At 47.9% G+C, this 14885-nt stretch overlaps 5 protein-coding genes; 1 reads left to right on the forward strand and 4 right to left on the reverse strand.

Annotated features, from left to right (window-relative positions):
• Window positions 1-27: 27 nt before the first annotated feature.
• FFUJ_00142 (related to purine utilization positive regulator) lies at window positions 28-2339 on the reverse strand (the record flags this gene model as incomplete). XM_023573623.1 has 5 exons in its annotated part: window positions 28-451; window positions 522-1091; window positions 1145-1778; window positions 1840-2128; window positions 2202-2339. The coding sequence occupies 5 exons, from the start codon at window positions 2337-2339 to the stop codon at window positions 28-30; spliced, it is 2055 nt and encodes a 684-aa protein (XP_023425313.1).
• Window positions 2340-2998: 659 nt separating this feature from the next.
• FFUJ_00141 (related to allantoate permease) lies at window positions 2999-4693 on the reverse strand (the record flags this gene model as incomplete). XM_023573624.1 has 5 exons in its annotated part: window positions 2999-3255; window positions 3314-3770; window positions 3823-3984; window positions 4036-4458; window positions 4508-4693. 5 exons carry the CDS (start codon window positions 4691-4693, stop codon window positions 2999-3001), a joined length of 1485 nt encoding a protein of 494 aa, XP_023425314.1.
• Window positions 4694-5540: 847 nt separating this feature from the next.
• Window positions 5541-6670, forward strand: FFUJ_00140 (related to D-alanine aminotransferase; the record flags this gene model as incomplete). XM_023573625.1 has 3 exons in its annotated part: window positions 5541-5618; window positions 5669-5773; window positions 5825-6670. The coding sequence occupies 3 exons, from the start codon at window positions 5541-5543 to the stop codon at window positions 6668-6670; spliced, it is 1029 nt and encodes a 342-aa protein (XP_023425315.1).
• Window positions 6671-6696: 26 nt separating this feature from the next.
• Window positions 6697-7998, reverse strand: FFUJ_00139 (related to oxidoreductase; the record flags this gene model as incomplete). XM_023573626.1 has 5 exons in its annotated part: window positions 6697-7172; window positions 7220-7351; window positions 7406-7576; window positions 7634-7749; window positions 7811-7998. The coding sequence occupies 5 exons, from the start codon at window positions 7996-7998 to the stop codon at window positions 6697-6699; spliced, it is 1083 nt and encodes a 360-aa protein (XP_023425316.1).
• Window positions 7999-8572: 574 nt separating this feature from the next.
• On the reverse strand, window positions 8573-14670 carry FFUJ_00138 (uncharacterized protein; the record flags this gene model as incomplete). XM_023573627.1 has 10 exons in its annotated part: window positions 8573-8687; window positions 8740-9230; window positions 9282-10153; window positions 10200-10369; window positions 10421-11894; window positions 11950-12119; window positions 12167-12498; window positions 12548-13688; window positions 13735-14332; window positions 14382-14670. 10 exons carry the CDS (start codon window positions 14668-14670, stop codon window positions 8573-8575), a joined length of 5652 nt encoding a protein of 1883 aa, XP_023425317.1.
• Between the last annotated feature and the right edge of the window lie 215 nt (window positions 14671-14885).

The following is a 14885-nucleotide window of genomic DNA, read 5'->3' on the forward strand; positions in this document are numbered from 1 at the left end:
TTGACTATTAACTTTTCTGCCCTGAAGTCACTCCATCATCTGGGCATCTCCATTCTGTATTTCCCCCATCAAAGCATCGTACCATGCATCAAGAGCCTCATCAACATTGAATCCACCGCCATCCAAGAACTCATTCACCTGGTTCACATATGCTTCTACCCCATCACCCATCGAGAACATCATATCGTCGCTAGGATTAAAAATAAGTCCTTGTGACATTGTGCCAGGGGATATGGTCGAGTTCGTAGCCCCTGGACTTATGCTGGTGAAAATCGTCTTGGCGTAAACTTTGTTCCTCACAGCCTGGAACAAGTCTTTGTACTTTGTCAAATATGGAGCTCTCATATTAGTAATTCCTCGGTCAATCAGGTCTAGGCAAATCGCAGTGTCGTTGAAATGTCGATGTGACCTCGGAGCAACATCTCCAGTCTGTGGAAGGGCCATCGCTTGCCTGCAGGATAAGCATGTCAGTCACATTCCAGGGTTCAGCTCGTTCAGCTCGTTCAGCTTGCCGAACTCACCAATCGTAGTAAAGAGCCGCTAGTCCGACAAGGATAATATCATGCAGCTGTCTAAAACATCGACAAATAGCAGAAATGCCATATTCGCCCTCGATTTTCGACCAGTGACTGATTGCAGTCGATGCAGCCTTGGAACAGTAGGACGCCATTTGACGCGATGGCACCATGAATGTCGGCGATGGTCTGTGTAGCAGAAGCTGCAAAAGGCAGTACTCAATCTTCATCTCAGAGTACTCTCGAGATGGCTTTAGTCCCATTGCCTCCAATTGCTGCTCCCAGAGTTCGAGGTCTCTCCGGATTTGGTCGGAGGTCGCACAAATCTGCTGGAATGTAGTATCCATAGCCGTGCCGCTTGGCCCTCTCGCTATGTAGATCGACTCAAGGATGCGACCACCAATTCTCCGCAATGTAATAATGTGACGAATAACCTCAACGTTGTGCTTGTGGAGAACGGGGGCCATGGAGCTCTCAAGAGGGGTCAGTGCATCGAAAGTGGCTGGATTGGGTAACATGGTGTGGACTGCGTGGTCCCGAATGGATAAGACTCGCCCTGTCAGAGTCGCAACTTGTCTAGTTTGCGAGGTCAGTCGAGTCAGAACTCTCAATTGGGCAAGACAACTGACCGCTCCAGGTTGTATGCACACCACCACGTCCTATTCCGGACTTCTAGCTCTTCAGCTGTGAAACCCCAGTCCTTGTTGTGACGGTGGAGTCCTGCCTCTATGGCTGCTGACATGATGTACCGGCTGAGCTGCCAGAGGTCGTTATTGTGGCTGCTGTGAGACGAGTCTAGCATCCATATCGCCAGAAGTAGCACTGCTTGAATCCCGAAAAGGTCTCTTGGATGGTCACTAAAATTGTTGAAGAAGCGCAATGAGGTCTGGAAGTATGCATTGGAGTCGTTGAGGTCCATCATTGCTGGAGACTGGGCATCCTTCGTGGTCAGTTGACTGCTTGCTAAAGCTAGAGTAACAAAGACAGTAAACTTTTCATGGTCACTACACTGCCTAGGACTCTCATAGATACGCTGAAAGACCCTTCTCAAATGCGGAAGCTGTAAGAATGGCCACCAGATGTGTACCCTAGAGATGTAGATGTGGAGGAGAGCCCTTGCGATAGGCTGAGGCGGAAGTGCAGCAGTTGCTTCACACAGGGGCTGTTCAAGACCACTTCCCTGACTCCCGGAATCCCACGAGGGAACAAGATTAAGCTGCTTGAAGAAGATCCTCGCAAATGTCGATCCGGCCGCGCTGCCGACTGAAGCAGATCAAAGATCAGCAGGGTCTTCAATTGATGATCATGATTGATCTTCACTTACCATACTTGCTACCTGAGTACAGATCTGATCCTCCCGTGGTGAGGAAACCCACCTCTTCAGCCTCCTTCTGCAGATCAGCACGGGGTTCCGGATTCACTTCCGAGGGCTCTGGCTCCGGCTCAGGAACGATCTCATTGGGTGTTGGGACCAGTCTCAGTCTCGCTTCGAGGTCATTGATTCGATCCTGAAGGGCTCTCACCACTGTGTACGGGTAAGAGACACAGTCTGTGATATTACATGCTTCATTCTGTCGTGCGCATGCTGTACACTGCGGAACTCTGAGATCGCACTTAGACTCGGTGTCAGCCGAGGGTCCCAAAAGAGCTTACCATTGCCTGTAGACGAACTCACTTTGACCTTACGTGACCGACACCGACTGCATGCTTTTGAAACAGATGGTTGGAGAGTTGAAAGCATGGAACATTATTGTTTAGGGTAGCGATATCCTTTTCTTCCTGGTGCACAAGGACAATAGCCAAGTCTAAATGCCTCGTATCCATCCGAAAATAGTAGGACCATCATGGTTGACGCCATAACGGATCGGAATTATGCAACTACCGAGCCGAGGGTTATCTCGGCGTTATCCGATATCTGTTTATCGATAAGCTTGAGGAAACAGCTCGATTGATTGACATGAACTATCACACGCCCAGTGTAGACTGCGTGATGGTTCACACAGAATAATTCACCGATGAAGTTCAAACTATATGAATTTGGCTTTTCTACTATATGTTGTTTATTTACCTTAAATTATATCCTATAGTGAGCTCATCAACACATTTATTCCAGAGCAAACATCGACATTTCAAAGCAACATACAGGGTAGCCTTTTCTTGGACCGATCACGGGGCGCCCCACTGAAGTATGCCGCAACTTTGCATGTCTCTGGTTTCTGACGCCTGACCTTTGATCTTCTTCAAATCACTATTTGCAACGCCTTGTAAGTCTTTGCGGCTATAATATTTCTATTTGACAACAAATCTATAAAGCTCTACTGAAAGTGCTGTATCACAAAGTCATAAAAATGCACTCGCGTAATTAACACGCGAACATTACGCGTCTCATTAACCAGTTCACCAATGAGCAGGGTAAGATTGTGCATATTATCAATTTATGAATTAATCGGAAGCAATATATCTCGAGAAAAGCTTAGGCTCTTCTAGTAAGTGTAGCGGAAGTTGGGATTCTGCCAATCCGTCTTGTCGCTCCTTTCCGCCTCCAGTCCAATGTCAGTGTCGTCGTGAGCCTTGCCATATTGCTTGTTGCGCCTCCTGTTCTCTATACCGCAGAGAACATAGTACGCCAAGCCAGTGGCAGCCATCAAGACAAACGCGAAAAGCATAGAACCGATGCCGAGGGCATACGTGGGTGCCTGTCTGTCGAGGAAGAACTGAGGTCCGACAATATTTCCAACGGCTGTACGTGTTAGTCAGAGGGCGAGAACGGACGAAGTGTATAGTAGGATGGTACATACCGTAAACAATTGCAATAGAGATACCCATAAAGCTCTTCTTTGTCGCACCAGCTGTGTTCGAGGAAGAGAGACTGAGCAGAAAGACCCAAGGGACGTTGTAGAAGCCCATGAGATAGACTCCTGCCAAAGACGCGTCGCGTTGAGTCGCAACATCAAGAGAATGTACCATGACAGCCCCGACAAGACCCATCAGCGCACCAAAGATCCAGAAGATACACCTCAGATTGGGAATGAAGAACGCAACAGTGGTGAGGATAGCTTGACTGATCATTGCGACTGCTGCCTGAGGAGTGGCCATCAAAACAGTCTTGGTCTTACTGAAGCCATAGCCAGCGATGATGAGAGGGTTGAAGTTTGTGATACCTGCGTTAGCGAGGGCATAGCCAAAGACACCGAGCCAGATGCAGTAGCATTTGGGATCACGAAGCGCCTCCAAGATCTGAGCAGTTTGGAATTTCTGGATTTATGTAAGCCTCGATTTATGTGATGGAGCATAAATTGCTACATACCTTCTTTGACTCGATACCGGTCTGATTGGGTGCGAGACGAATCATCGCAAGCTTCTTCTCCTCTTCAGTGAAGAACCATGCCTTTGAGGGAGTATCGGGAAGACCGAAAAAGACAAGAGCTCCAGCGAGGATGGTGCAAGATCCATAGATGAGGAAGATGTACTAAAATCTCTTATCAGCACAGAAACATAACTTGAAATGATAGTCACTAACCTTCCAGGTGGATAGCGATCCATTAATCTGTCCAATGGCATAAGACAGAATGCCTCCAAACACACCAGCGAAAGTATTATACCAGAACGCCGTTCTCAGAGGCTGCTCATTCCTCAAATACCACATGGAGTTGATGATCATCATGCAAGGTAGTACTGCAGCTTCAAAAACACCAAGAAGGAATCTAATTGTCGCCAGTCCTGCAAAGTTATGGCAAAGTGCCATGAAGCATAGGGCAATACCCCATAGAGTGAGGCAGCCACCGACGTATTTACCAATAGGAATCTTGGTCATTAGCCAGAGGTTAGGGAACTCCATGGCTAGGTAACCAAAGTAGAAGATACTGCTTAGCCAACTGTACTCTTGGGGCTTGAGGTGAGCATCTTCTTTGATACCGAAGATGGCGGCGTATCCCAGTGCATTCTTGGATCCGTCAGCAGGCAATGGGTAGAATTTGAGTATCCAGACATACCTTATCCAAGAAAGCCAATGTCATAGACAGAACAGCCAGCGGCATGACGACCAAGTCTGTCTTGAGGAGCAGTCGCTTTGACTGGGCCTTGGTTAACTCCAGCGTCTCATCCTGCTCGCGATCAGAAGCGACAGATTGAGCCATGTCCTTAGCCTGGCCTTGCTCAGTCTTGGGGGTCTGCGACATGGTGGAAAATTATCGAAGAAGTCCAAGTCTAGAGTCGAGATGAGAAGGCCCTCGACGATCTTTGGATGCTTCGCATGGTCGTCTTTATGAATTTCTCAAGTCAAATCTGCTACAAAGTTAGTCTACCACTTCCCCGGGTTTAGCGGGGCCAATTTCGCTGCAACGGGGAGTTTATCGCTGTAGTTGTTGGGCTTCGGTGTACAACGAGACGCTCGGTCACCACCGAGCTCACTACTCGGACGCTACCGAGGGGACTTTACTGCTTTGGGGAGTTCTAGCCTATCACCCCGCCTTGTTATCTGGGGTTGGGCATGATAACGAACGAACCAGAATTGACGCCGATGACGATTGGGGAGCCTTGCGATCACGTCAAGTTACAGTGGGTAGTTGGCCGATTTTGATAACGGAACCGCGAAATCGTCGCGATTAAGTGTCGAGAAGAAAATTCAGGACCTTAAGCCTAGGTGACAAAAAGACTTAAGGTAAATTTATATAAATTTAGGATATCTTTATTAAGTTATTTTTTTGGTGAATTTATCTTGAAACCTGGTGTTTTCTTGCTTCCCGAGGCCTGTATAGCATCCGAGACTTTCTGTAGGCTCGAACTCAGTGGCAGATGATCCAAGCCCTTATCGGATTATCTTATCGGATTATCACGCGTGCGCGAGTCATCTCGGTCACGACCGAATTTGCCGTCCGGTGGACACCGAGCTCACCTCCACGGTCCGAAGATCCATCATGAACCGTATTAAAATTCTCGGAGATATAATATTTGACTGAATTGAACCATTCCATCTCAATATCACGAAATCAAAGCCCCATATACAGGATTCAATCGACAGCAAATATGACAAACACCAAGCAGGGAAGCCATGGAGGCTCAACGCATAGCTCAGTGCCGAATGCGAAGAATGCTTCTATCAGAGTAAGTTGCTTCATTGAGTATGTGCATGATAGGTACTAACCGAGGCCAAGGTTGGAATTCGTGATGGCGTCACTGGCGAGTTCAATTTGGTACCTCGAGCAGAAGCTGTAGTCTCAGTTTTTGACTCAAATTTCCTGATTGGCGATGGCATCTGGGTAGGCTCCGGTCCCCAACAAACTACGAAACAATGACTAACACTAGTCAAGGAAGGTATCCGAGCAAACAAGGGCCGTGTTCAGTTCGCCAAAGAGCACATCAACCGCCTTTTCCAGTCAGCGAAAGCCATGTACATGGACCTTGGTCTATCCAAAGGAGATCTTCTCGACCTCATTCACAAGACACTTGATGCGAATGACATGGGAGATGATGAACATGTTCACATCAGACTTGTCGTGAGTCGCGGTCTAAAGGCTACTCCTTACCAAAACCCCAAGGTCAACATCGGCCTTCCTCTCATCGTCATCATCCCCGAGTCCAAAGCCGTTGACCCCAACTCCAAGTCAAGAGGATTGAGACTCGCGACAACATGGGTCCGCCGTGGGCCCCCTGACGTCAAGGATGAGCAGTGGAACCACATCTCAAAAGCCACAGATGTTCAAGCTTGCATTCATGCGAACGTGATGAATGTCGACGAGGCTCTTATGCTTGACCTACGCGGCTTCGTCAAGACATGCAACTCGGTCAACTTCTTTATTGTTCGGGGTGATGAAGTCTGGGCTCCTACCAAGGATAACCAGATGCAAGGAATTACCCGTCAGAAGACCATTGATGTTTGTCGATCTAATGGCATCACTATTCGAGAACTGGACTTCACACTTACTGAGACGTATGGCGCCGATGAGGCTTTTTGCACGGGGACTTTCCCCTCACAAATCCATGTTACGGAAATCGATGGGCGGGTAATTGGTGATGGGAAGAGAGGCCCTTTGACGGAGAGGATACAGCAGCTGTATTCAGAACTTGTGAGGAAAGATGTGGAGAGGTCAAGAGAGGAGATCAAGGCCGAAGTGGTTAGTCCACGAGACTTGTCGTTCTTGAAGTCAAAACTATAACTGTAATGTTACTCGCTCGGTTACTATCAATCCTTGATGACTTCGAAAACAGTCTTTCCCAATCCGCCTTTTCCTTTATAGGTTTGATCGCAAGCCTCGCGAACGGCCTTGATATCTCTCATATCGACCTTCGCCCCGACAACGGGTTTGACCATTCCACTATCCACATAACCCGTAAGCGTATCCAACTCCTCTCGATTTGGATCCAAGAAGTGATACATGTATGTGACACCCCATCGCCAAGCCCGAAGTCTACGTATCGCATCAGCTGCATCGAGGAAAACTCGTCCGGCGAACGGGATCCGAGGGTTTTCTGGCCGTCGCATCACACTAGAAGCCTGGAGGGTCGAGGCAGATGGAGTCGTTGAGATTGAGACGATCATGCCGGTTGATGGGACCATGAGTGAGAGGAACTCCATGGCTTGACCGGTTGTGTCGAAACAAAAGTCAACCGACTTTGGAGGAATGGCTTCTGAGATTTTCTCTTTGGTGTAATCGATGACTGTGATACTGCTTAGCCACTTCTCGGCGTTTGATGTCAGGACTCACTCTGATCCACTGTGCCCTCGCCAAGAAGCTTCGGCACTTTTGGGATTTTGGCGGTCGAGACTGTAGTGATAACCTTTCCAGCATGAAATACGTTCTTGGCAAGCTGACATGCAAGCGCTCCTGTACCGCTTACTAGATACAAAAATTAACATTTCTCTCCCAAGGCAGTTGTGATAAGCGACTTACAGCCACCGGGGATTAACACCGTCTTGCCCTCAAGGGAGCCCCTGTATTGCCCAAGAACCTGCAATGCCGTGACTCCAGCCAGCGGTAGCGATGCAGCATCGGCAAAGGAAAGACTCTCAGGCATCAAGGAGACGTAGGCATCTGTGCACTTCACATACTCACTCCAGGCGCCTGTGTCATAATGTCAGCGTTTTGAATTCTCACTTCTAACCAACCATTTCATCATACCTCTCCCGATCTCTGGCAGTCTCGTGTAGACTTCATCGCCCACTTCCAACGCCGTCACTCTCTTTCCAACTTCAACGATGACACCTGCAGCGTCGTACCCAATCTTATACGGGAACCTTGAGAATCTTGACATCAGCCTGTCGTCTCTCTCCAACCTGGGTAGACGAGGCAACTCACTCTTCCTTTATTGCCATCTTGAAGACGCCGGCGGCCTTCTTGACGTCGACTGGATTGATGCTCGCAGCATGGACTTTAATGAGAACCTCATTATCTGCAATGATAATTGGCCTTGGGACCGTTGAGATCTCATAGCCAGATGGGCTAGTATAGTTTGGCGCTGTGATTGAGAGCATATCTGTTGCCATTGTTGCTTTTGCACCGGTTTGATGGAGACAAGGAGCAATGCAGCAAGGTTATAATAAGCTGTACACTCGCACGGAGACTTTTGTCAACTGCGCGGTCAGAAAATTCCATTTGATAACCATTAAGGCCATCGCCACCTGTGATTGGTAAGGCATTTTGACTGTTTTCATTTGAGATCCGGGGCCTCGGCTGAATCCACCAGGCGCAAATCCGGCCGGAATCGGTTCCTCAATCCCGGTCGAGACTAAAACCTTGTACAGCAAATCAGCCGTCGGGTCAACATTCGTCCGGGTACGGACGCATATCGAGCCGATTTTTGGAGACCTCGTTTCCTTTAACAGTAGCAAAGGACTATCTTTCCATGATAATTGTGGTAGTTGCGGTAGAAATGGCCCGTCTTGCACACGGTGGCTTTATTAGAGCAAATGTTTCTTTTCCTAGCAGTTCTCAGAATTTGAATAAAATCGAGTTGGAATTAACCGACTGGTATTCAATTATTCGCCTTGCGCAACGCCTAAAAACATTGGTATTCATAGTCTAAGAGTCTGAGTGACTGGACCAAATAATCTATCAGAATCATATCCTTAATTGACCTTCCTCGCTAGATCCAACCTCGTCGTCGTATCTCGAGAAGCTCCCGATAACAATATTTGGAACATGATCGTCACAGTGCTTGGTATCAACAATATCGCTAAGCAAAGTGTTAGCTAAATCCCGGGAGTTGGTGAGATTGCAGCACTTACTAGCTCTCCGTCTCTACCTCTCTTATGCACTTATTATCCAGAAACTTCAGCCGGCCAGTCCCTTCGGTATCACTCCCGAACTGGACGAACTGAAACATCAGTGTTGAAGATGGTTGCCCGCACTTGATCAGGTAGTCAATAGCCCGCTTGATGGAAAATTTGACCTGATCAACACCAGGTTCCCAGACCCCATCGGTATAGACATAGATGCTCGTGGGTTTGACCTTTCTTCCAACAAGAACCCGATCGAGTATTGTGTCCAGACAACCTCTCATGTTACAGGTCCCGTCGACGGTCGGCATCCTGGCGATTGCTTTCTCGATCTGCGAGCTAGTCTTGCAAATCCGTGGCTTCTTGGCGATTTCCGATGCAGCGTAAAGCTCCATACCGTCCTCGTCAACAGCTTTTGCAACATAACTGATGACCCTTGCCGTCTTCGTCACTTTGGCTCTGTACTGTTGCATGGATTTGAAGTTATCAATGAGCATAATCTAGAAACTGGCGATTAGTCGAGCCTGACGCAATAAGAGTCAGAAACATACCTGGTCCCTGCCTCTAGCCATCGCGATCTTGATTCGAGCCTCTTCCATACCGGGGAGCTTCATTATCTCCTTCGCCTTATCTGATCTCATGCCTAACGGAGTGGGGAAGGACGAAAGGCTGGTCTTCTCCATCATTTGGTATACTTCATTCACTGTAACCTTCGTGACTGCGGGCGGAGATTTTGGAGTCTGCACCTGAAGCTGACCTCTGTTCATTGGAGAAGATGTGACCTGGGTGACTGATCGCGCTGGTGAAGGGGGTTCCGCAGTAGAGTGATCCAGAGAGGCCCTGGGGGAAGCACAGAACTGATTTGCCTCTTGGCGAGCTGGCAACACAGGATTTCCTACCTGCGACATACCTGGTAGGGATGGGGTAGGCACAGTTCTTCGTCTATTTGTTGACGTTGGACGTGCTTGCGTAGGCCGAACACTTGCAACAGCCTGGCCATTATCGAGTGAGCCTTCCTTCATGTTCTTAATCTTCTTCTCTGCTCGGATCCTAATATTCATCGCGGCCAATCTCTCGTCCACACTAGTGAGCATATAATCCAGTATGACCTCGCTCATATATGGTGAGATATTGTCATTGCCTCTTTTGTCTTGAAGCGCTAACTTATGTGACTCCTCAACAGCGGCAAGGCGGTCCACTCCGTCGTGAAAGCAAGCATCGTGATCGCGTTCCTTCATATGACGCTGAGAAGAAATCTCGGCTCTCCTTCGGACGCGGTACTGTTCACGACCTAGCTCACCACAAATCGACCAGATAAGGACGTCGCTGAACACGGCGCCCAGGGCCCAGATGTCTGCCGTTGGTGGAAGATCTGTTCGGACGGTGTTTTGAACCGAGAAGTTGGCGAAGCTCTCGGGTGAAACTAGATTTATGGTTAGATATGTCAGTCAATGTTTGGCAGCACGTACTGTACATCCGGTTGCCCCTATTCTCTGTCGCCAGCTTTCCTCCCGAAGCTGAGACTCTGCCGATTTCTGCCAACCCAAAGTCCGTGAGCTTGAACCTTACGTCAAAACGGGAGTCTTTGTCTTTTTCAGGGAAAACAAGGATGTTTGCTGGCTGGATATCTTGGTGAACCCTAGAACACGTCAGCATATAACTGCCTCTTTACTCTGCGCCATCCACTAACCCTGCGAGGAACCAGTTTGGAGCTCCATCCGGTCGGTAGAGATCGTGTAGAACGTGCAGGGCATCGAGAAGCTTGAGTAACCTACTCCACAGTAATCGGAACTCGCTCGGGCTGACAGGTGGAGGTGTGTTCCGGAAGAAGTCACGAAGGGATCCCCCGGCTGCATATTCGAGAACTATTATGTATTTCCTCTTTCCCTGGAATGAAATTGAAGCAAAGTACTTGGTGATATACTTATTGTTCTTGGCGCTGAGCTTGAGATAAACACCCGTCTCGGCTTTGTAGAAGTCTTCTGCCCCAGCGCCCTCATATACCTTAAAGACAACAGGCTGATCTTCCGATGCCGTTAGGCTTCCTCCAGAATGCACTTCTACTTCCCATAATGTGGCTGTATCACGTCCGCCACGCTTCTGCGTGATTTGCTTCTGATATGTAACAGGTAAAATGGTCTTCGGATGCACGTCACGACTAATGATCTTGTCTTTCGGGAAAAACAGAGGTATGAACATCCACTGCTCTCGTAGGAAGTCGCCCGCCCATTTGCAAGTCGGGGGGAAACAACTGTCATCGAAGGGTAGTCGTCGGTCATCAAGGCCCTCCATATGGCTACAAAAGAACGATATCTCTTGTGGCTGGCCAATGTAGGTCAGAATGGAAAACACGCGAGGGAAGTCACTAATGATCCAATCTGAGCTTTGGGCGACTGGAGGCTGTTGATAGATCAGGATGGTATCGACACGTCGTCCAGTCCAGTAGTTATCCAAAGCGGATGGTACAACATAAAGAACCTGATCGCCGTCGCCATTGATGCCCTCGCGTAGGTTCGCTGAGATATGTTGGTGGAAGTGCTCTATGGTGATTGTTGGTGGTCTGTATATCTGTATAGGCGTCGTGACTGTGGTTGTGACTGTGGTTGTGACTGTTTGCGTAGGTGTTGTCGGTGGGAATGTAGCATCTGATGAAGGCACAGTATCGCGAGCGGTAGGAAGCTGGTGTAATGGAGTTGATGGATGAAAAGGCTGGGTATCAGAACTATTCAGTGTCGGCAAAATACTATCGTCCAGTGACTTCTGGTATTCTTTGAACTTGCTTGCGGCTATTTGATAGACTTGCATAGCATCTAGCCGATCGCGGGGCTCAACAAGCATATAGTCAAGAATAAGATCGCTGATAGCAGGTGATACGAAATCGCCGTTGCCCCGGGATTCCAAGGCTTCATTATGAACGTAGTCAATAGCTTTCAGTCTTTTCTCACCATCGTGAAAACAACAAACATAGTCTAGGTCACTGAAGTGTTGGACTTGCGAAGCCTCCGCCTTTCGTTCAAGGCGGTATTCCTCTTGGCCACTGGTGCCAGTGATTGTCCATATGAGAATGTCACTGAACAGAGCACCCAGTGACCAGATGTCGACTAAGTGAGATATTGCTTTGACGCTATTACCGTAGATTGCGAAATTGAACACCTCTGGGGAGACTGTGATTATCCGTCAAACCTTGAAGTCAATCAAAGGATGCCACAAGGGACCTACCATAAAATCTGTTGCGTCCGTTTCCGAGCCTTAGCCTTTTGTCTGAGGCTGACATGGCTCCTGATGCAGCCATTCCGAAGTCTTTGAATTTGAACTGAACGTCAAATCGGGATGTCCCTTTGCCTCTAGGGAAAACCAGAATGTTGCCTGGGTTGATCTCTTGATGTACCCTGAAGCGTGTCAGTAATTTGAGATGAGGAAATTAACTGGAACGCACCCAACAAAGGTTTGTGACCTGGGATCCAGTTGATAGATCGCGGTCAAGGAGTTTAAGGCCTCAGTAAGATTGAACATAGCCTTCCATAACGATAGAGCGTCTTCTGGGGTCGTAGGTGGTAGATTTGCCTCTAGGTAGTCTGCAAGAGAACCGGCTTTTGCATATTCCAAAACGATAACAAACCTGTTGGCCTCTGGAAAGTGGAAGCTCGCAAAATAATTTGTTATGGAAACATTTGGAAGCTTCTGAAGTCTGAGGTACGCGTCTGTCTCGGCGTTGTAGCGCATCTCTCCTTTGTCATCCTCGTAGACTTTGAATACCACATGTTCGCCCTAATTTTATTAAATGTCATCCGATCTGAGCTGAAGAGAGGTCACCCACCATTGAAAGATAAGAGTCAAATCCAAAGTTGAAGTCAACCTTGAGCAAAATGGCTCCATCGGGTGCCGTACGGTGTTCTTTGATGTACTCGCCATAAGTCACAGGTAAAATAACTCGCAAATCCAGGGCCTGCTGGTGGCAATAACCATCGGTAATTTCGACAGGACAAAACATCCATTGATGGTCCAAAAAAGAGATAGACCATTCACTGGAACTCTCCAAGGTACTGCCATCAAACGGAAGGTCGTAGTCGTCTAACTTGGACGTATTGTGATGGAAGAACCATGAAATCTTGTCACAGAAACCACTATAGACAAGAATGGAGAATATTCTGATGTAGCTTTGGTTGATGGATCGCACATCCTCGGGGATGTGAATGGCTCGGGACTTCAGAATCCCCATGACTCGCTCATCCGTCCAGTACTTCTCCAGAGCCGAAAGGGGAAGATAAGGAACAACTTGATCCTTACCATTGACTCCCCTTATCGATATCCGGTCCATTTCGTCCCGGAAATGACTAGTCAGAGTATCATCCGGAAGATAGGGGGAGGGGCCGTCAACATGAGGAAAGGACTTGACCTGCTTAGACCCATCCTCACCGTCGGATAACTGGCTAACGTGATGTACACCATCCTCAACAGATGTATGCTGGTTCAGTGTTGCAACAGTTTGAGTATCCCATAATTCGATTGCTTTAAATGCAACAAATCGTAGATGTTGGATGAAATGGTCGTAGAAGTCTTCCAATTCGTCGTGGCTTTCAAGTCCAATGGTAGGACCATCTGCTTCCCCATAGGACTTGCAAAGTGGGCATTCCCCTTCGTTGATTGGCTTGTATCGTTTGCATTCTACAGTCAGTTTCTTCAGTTCAAATGAACCAACACAAAGACGGTGAGATTTCGTATCGCCTTCCCTCAAGTGGCGACTGAAATCTTCTGCAGAAGTGAATGTTGTTTCCACCGAAGCTTGTTGGCAGTGTGGACATGTCCACACTACCTGGTGAACATACCGTGGCCACTCCATACTGTGTACTGCCTCCATATGAGATCTCCAGTCAGCTGGAGTTAGAAACAGCAATTCAGTTTCCACACATTCTTCCGAAACACAGACATAGGGTCGCAAATCATCATCGACATGTTTCCTAAAACTTTCAGTTATGCCTATGACTTGTTTTCTAAAAGACCTACTGCCAAGCGTCTTGACTTTCGGTAATTGTCTTGTCCAGCAGAGCTGAACAAAGTTCGCAGGGCACTTCTCCTTCCCCGTCATTGAGACAGGGAAGATCAGGGTAGAAGTTCAGGCCTTGTGAGGTATTCGAGTGGGTACTCGGAGCCCGTTGATCAGTGTTGTTATGTAATTTTGTGACCCTCTTGTCCAGATACACAGAGGATTCTCCAGCGTTGGCGCGGAGAGGATCAGCCGAGCCACCTTCTGCCTCGAGACTCAACAATGATATTCTGTTACTGAGATTGTTTTGCCAAGGTGCCTGACTTTGTTGCCTCGAGTATATTAAGTTCTTTGTTCGACGTATGACTGATCTTGTTAACTGTAGCTGTAGTGACAATGGGGCTTCTGGAAAGTGCTTCTGCAGGAAGTTCATAACAGTTTCTCCGAAATCATCTAAGACCCGACTGCTGCGGAGCTTATGAGCAACTCGTGTCTCGTTGATGCTTTGTTCACTTTGAATAATGGTAGCCAGGCGATGAAGACGATCCAATGCACCATTAATCCCATATACAGGACCCTTTTGATCGTCATTGCTGATCTCGTAAGGCTCAGCAATCACTATAGTAGCACATCAATTAATGAACCTAGATAAAGGCAGAGAACACACCATGAACAAGGTTTCGCTTCAGCACTTGCAGCATAAGCAAGATGAGATTTTTCATTTCCGGAGAATTCTGCAATCGGACATCAAGGCATTGCTGTTCATCGCCGTAAACCCCGAGAAAGCTGGCCCACAAGAGGAATCTGTGCTCGGCTCTACGAATACAAGTGCTAATAGATATGTTGTCAATCACTTCTTCAGCAAAGAGGCTCTGGCATTCTGCTGCAAGCAAGCGGATATTGTGCCTGTACTCCACAGCCACATCATCGCTTTGAGAGTGAGCCTCGAAAGACATCGTAGTATCTCAAGTACTATAAGCATCAAAGAGCTTTGTTCAACTGAAGTAAAATAAAAAGGGCACTGTTGATAATTGCCCTGATGGGAGTCTTGAGGACTCGAAGTGGATGAGATGTCACTACCCCGCTCCTCGTCTGCTGAGACATGGTGGCTGAGAGTCTTGCTTCAAAGGGGAAAGGAAGTGCTGAAATTACAAACAATTAATACGTGGCA

Source organism: Fusarium fujikuroi, chromosome FFUJ_chr01 (genome assembly GCF_900079805.1).
Source record: "Fusarium fujikuroi IMI 58289 draft genome, chromosome FFUJ_chr01".
Taxonomy (NCBI): domain Eukaryota; kingdom Fungi; phylum Ascomycota; class Sordariomycetes; order Hypocreales; family Nectriaceae; genus Fusarium; species Fusarium fujikuroi.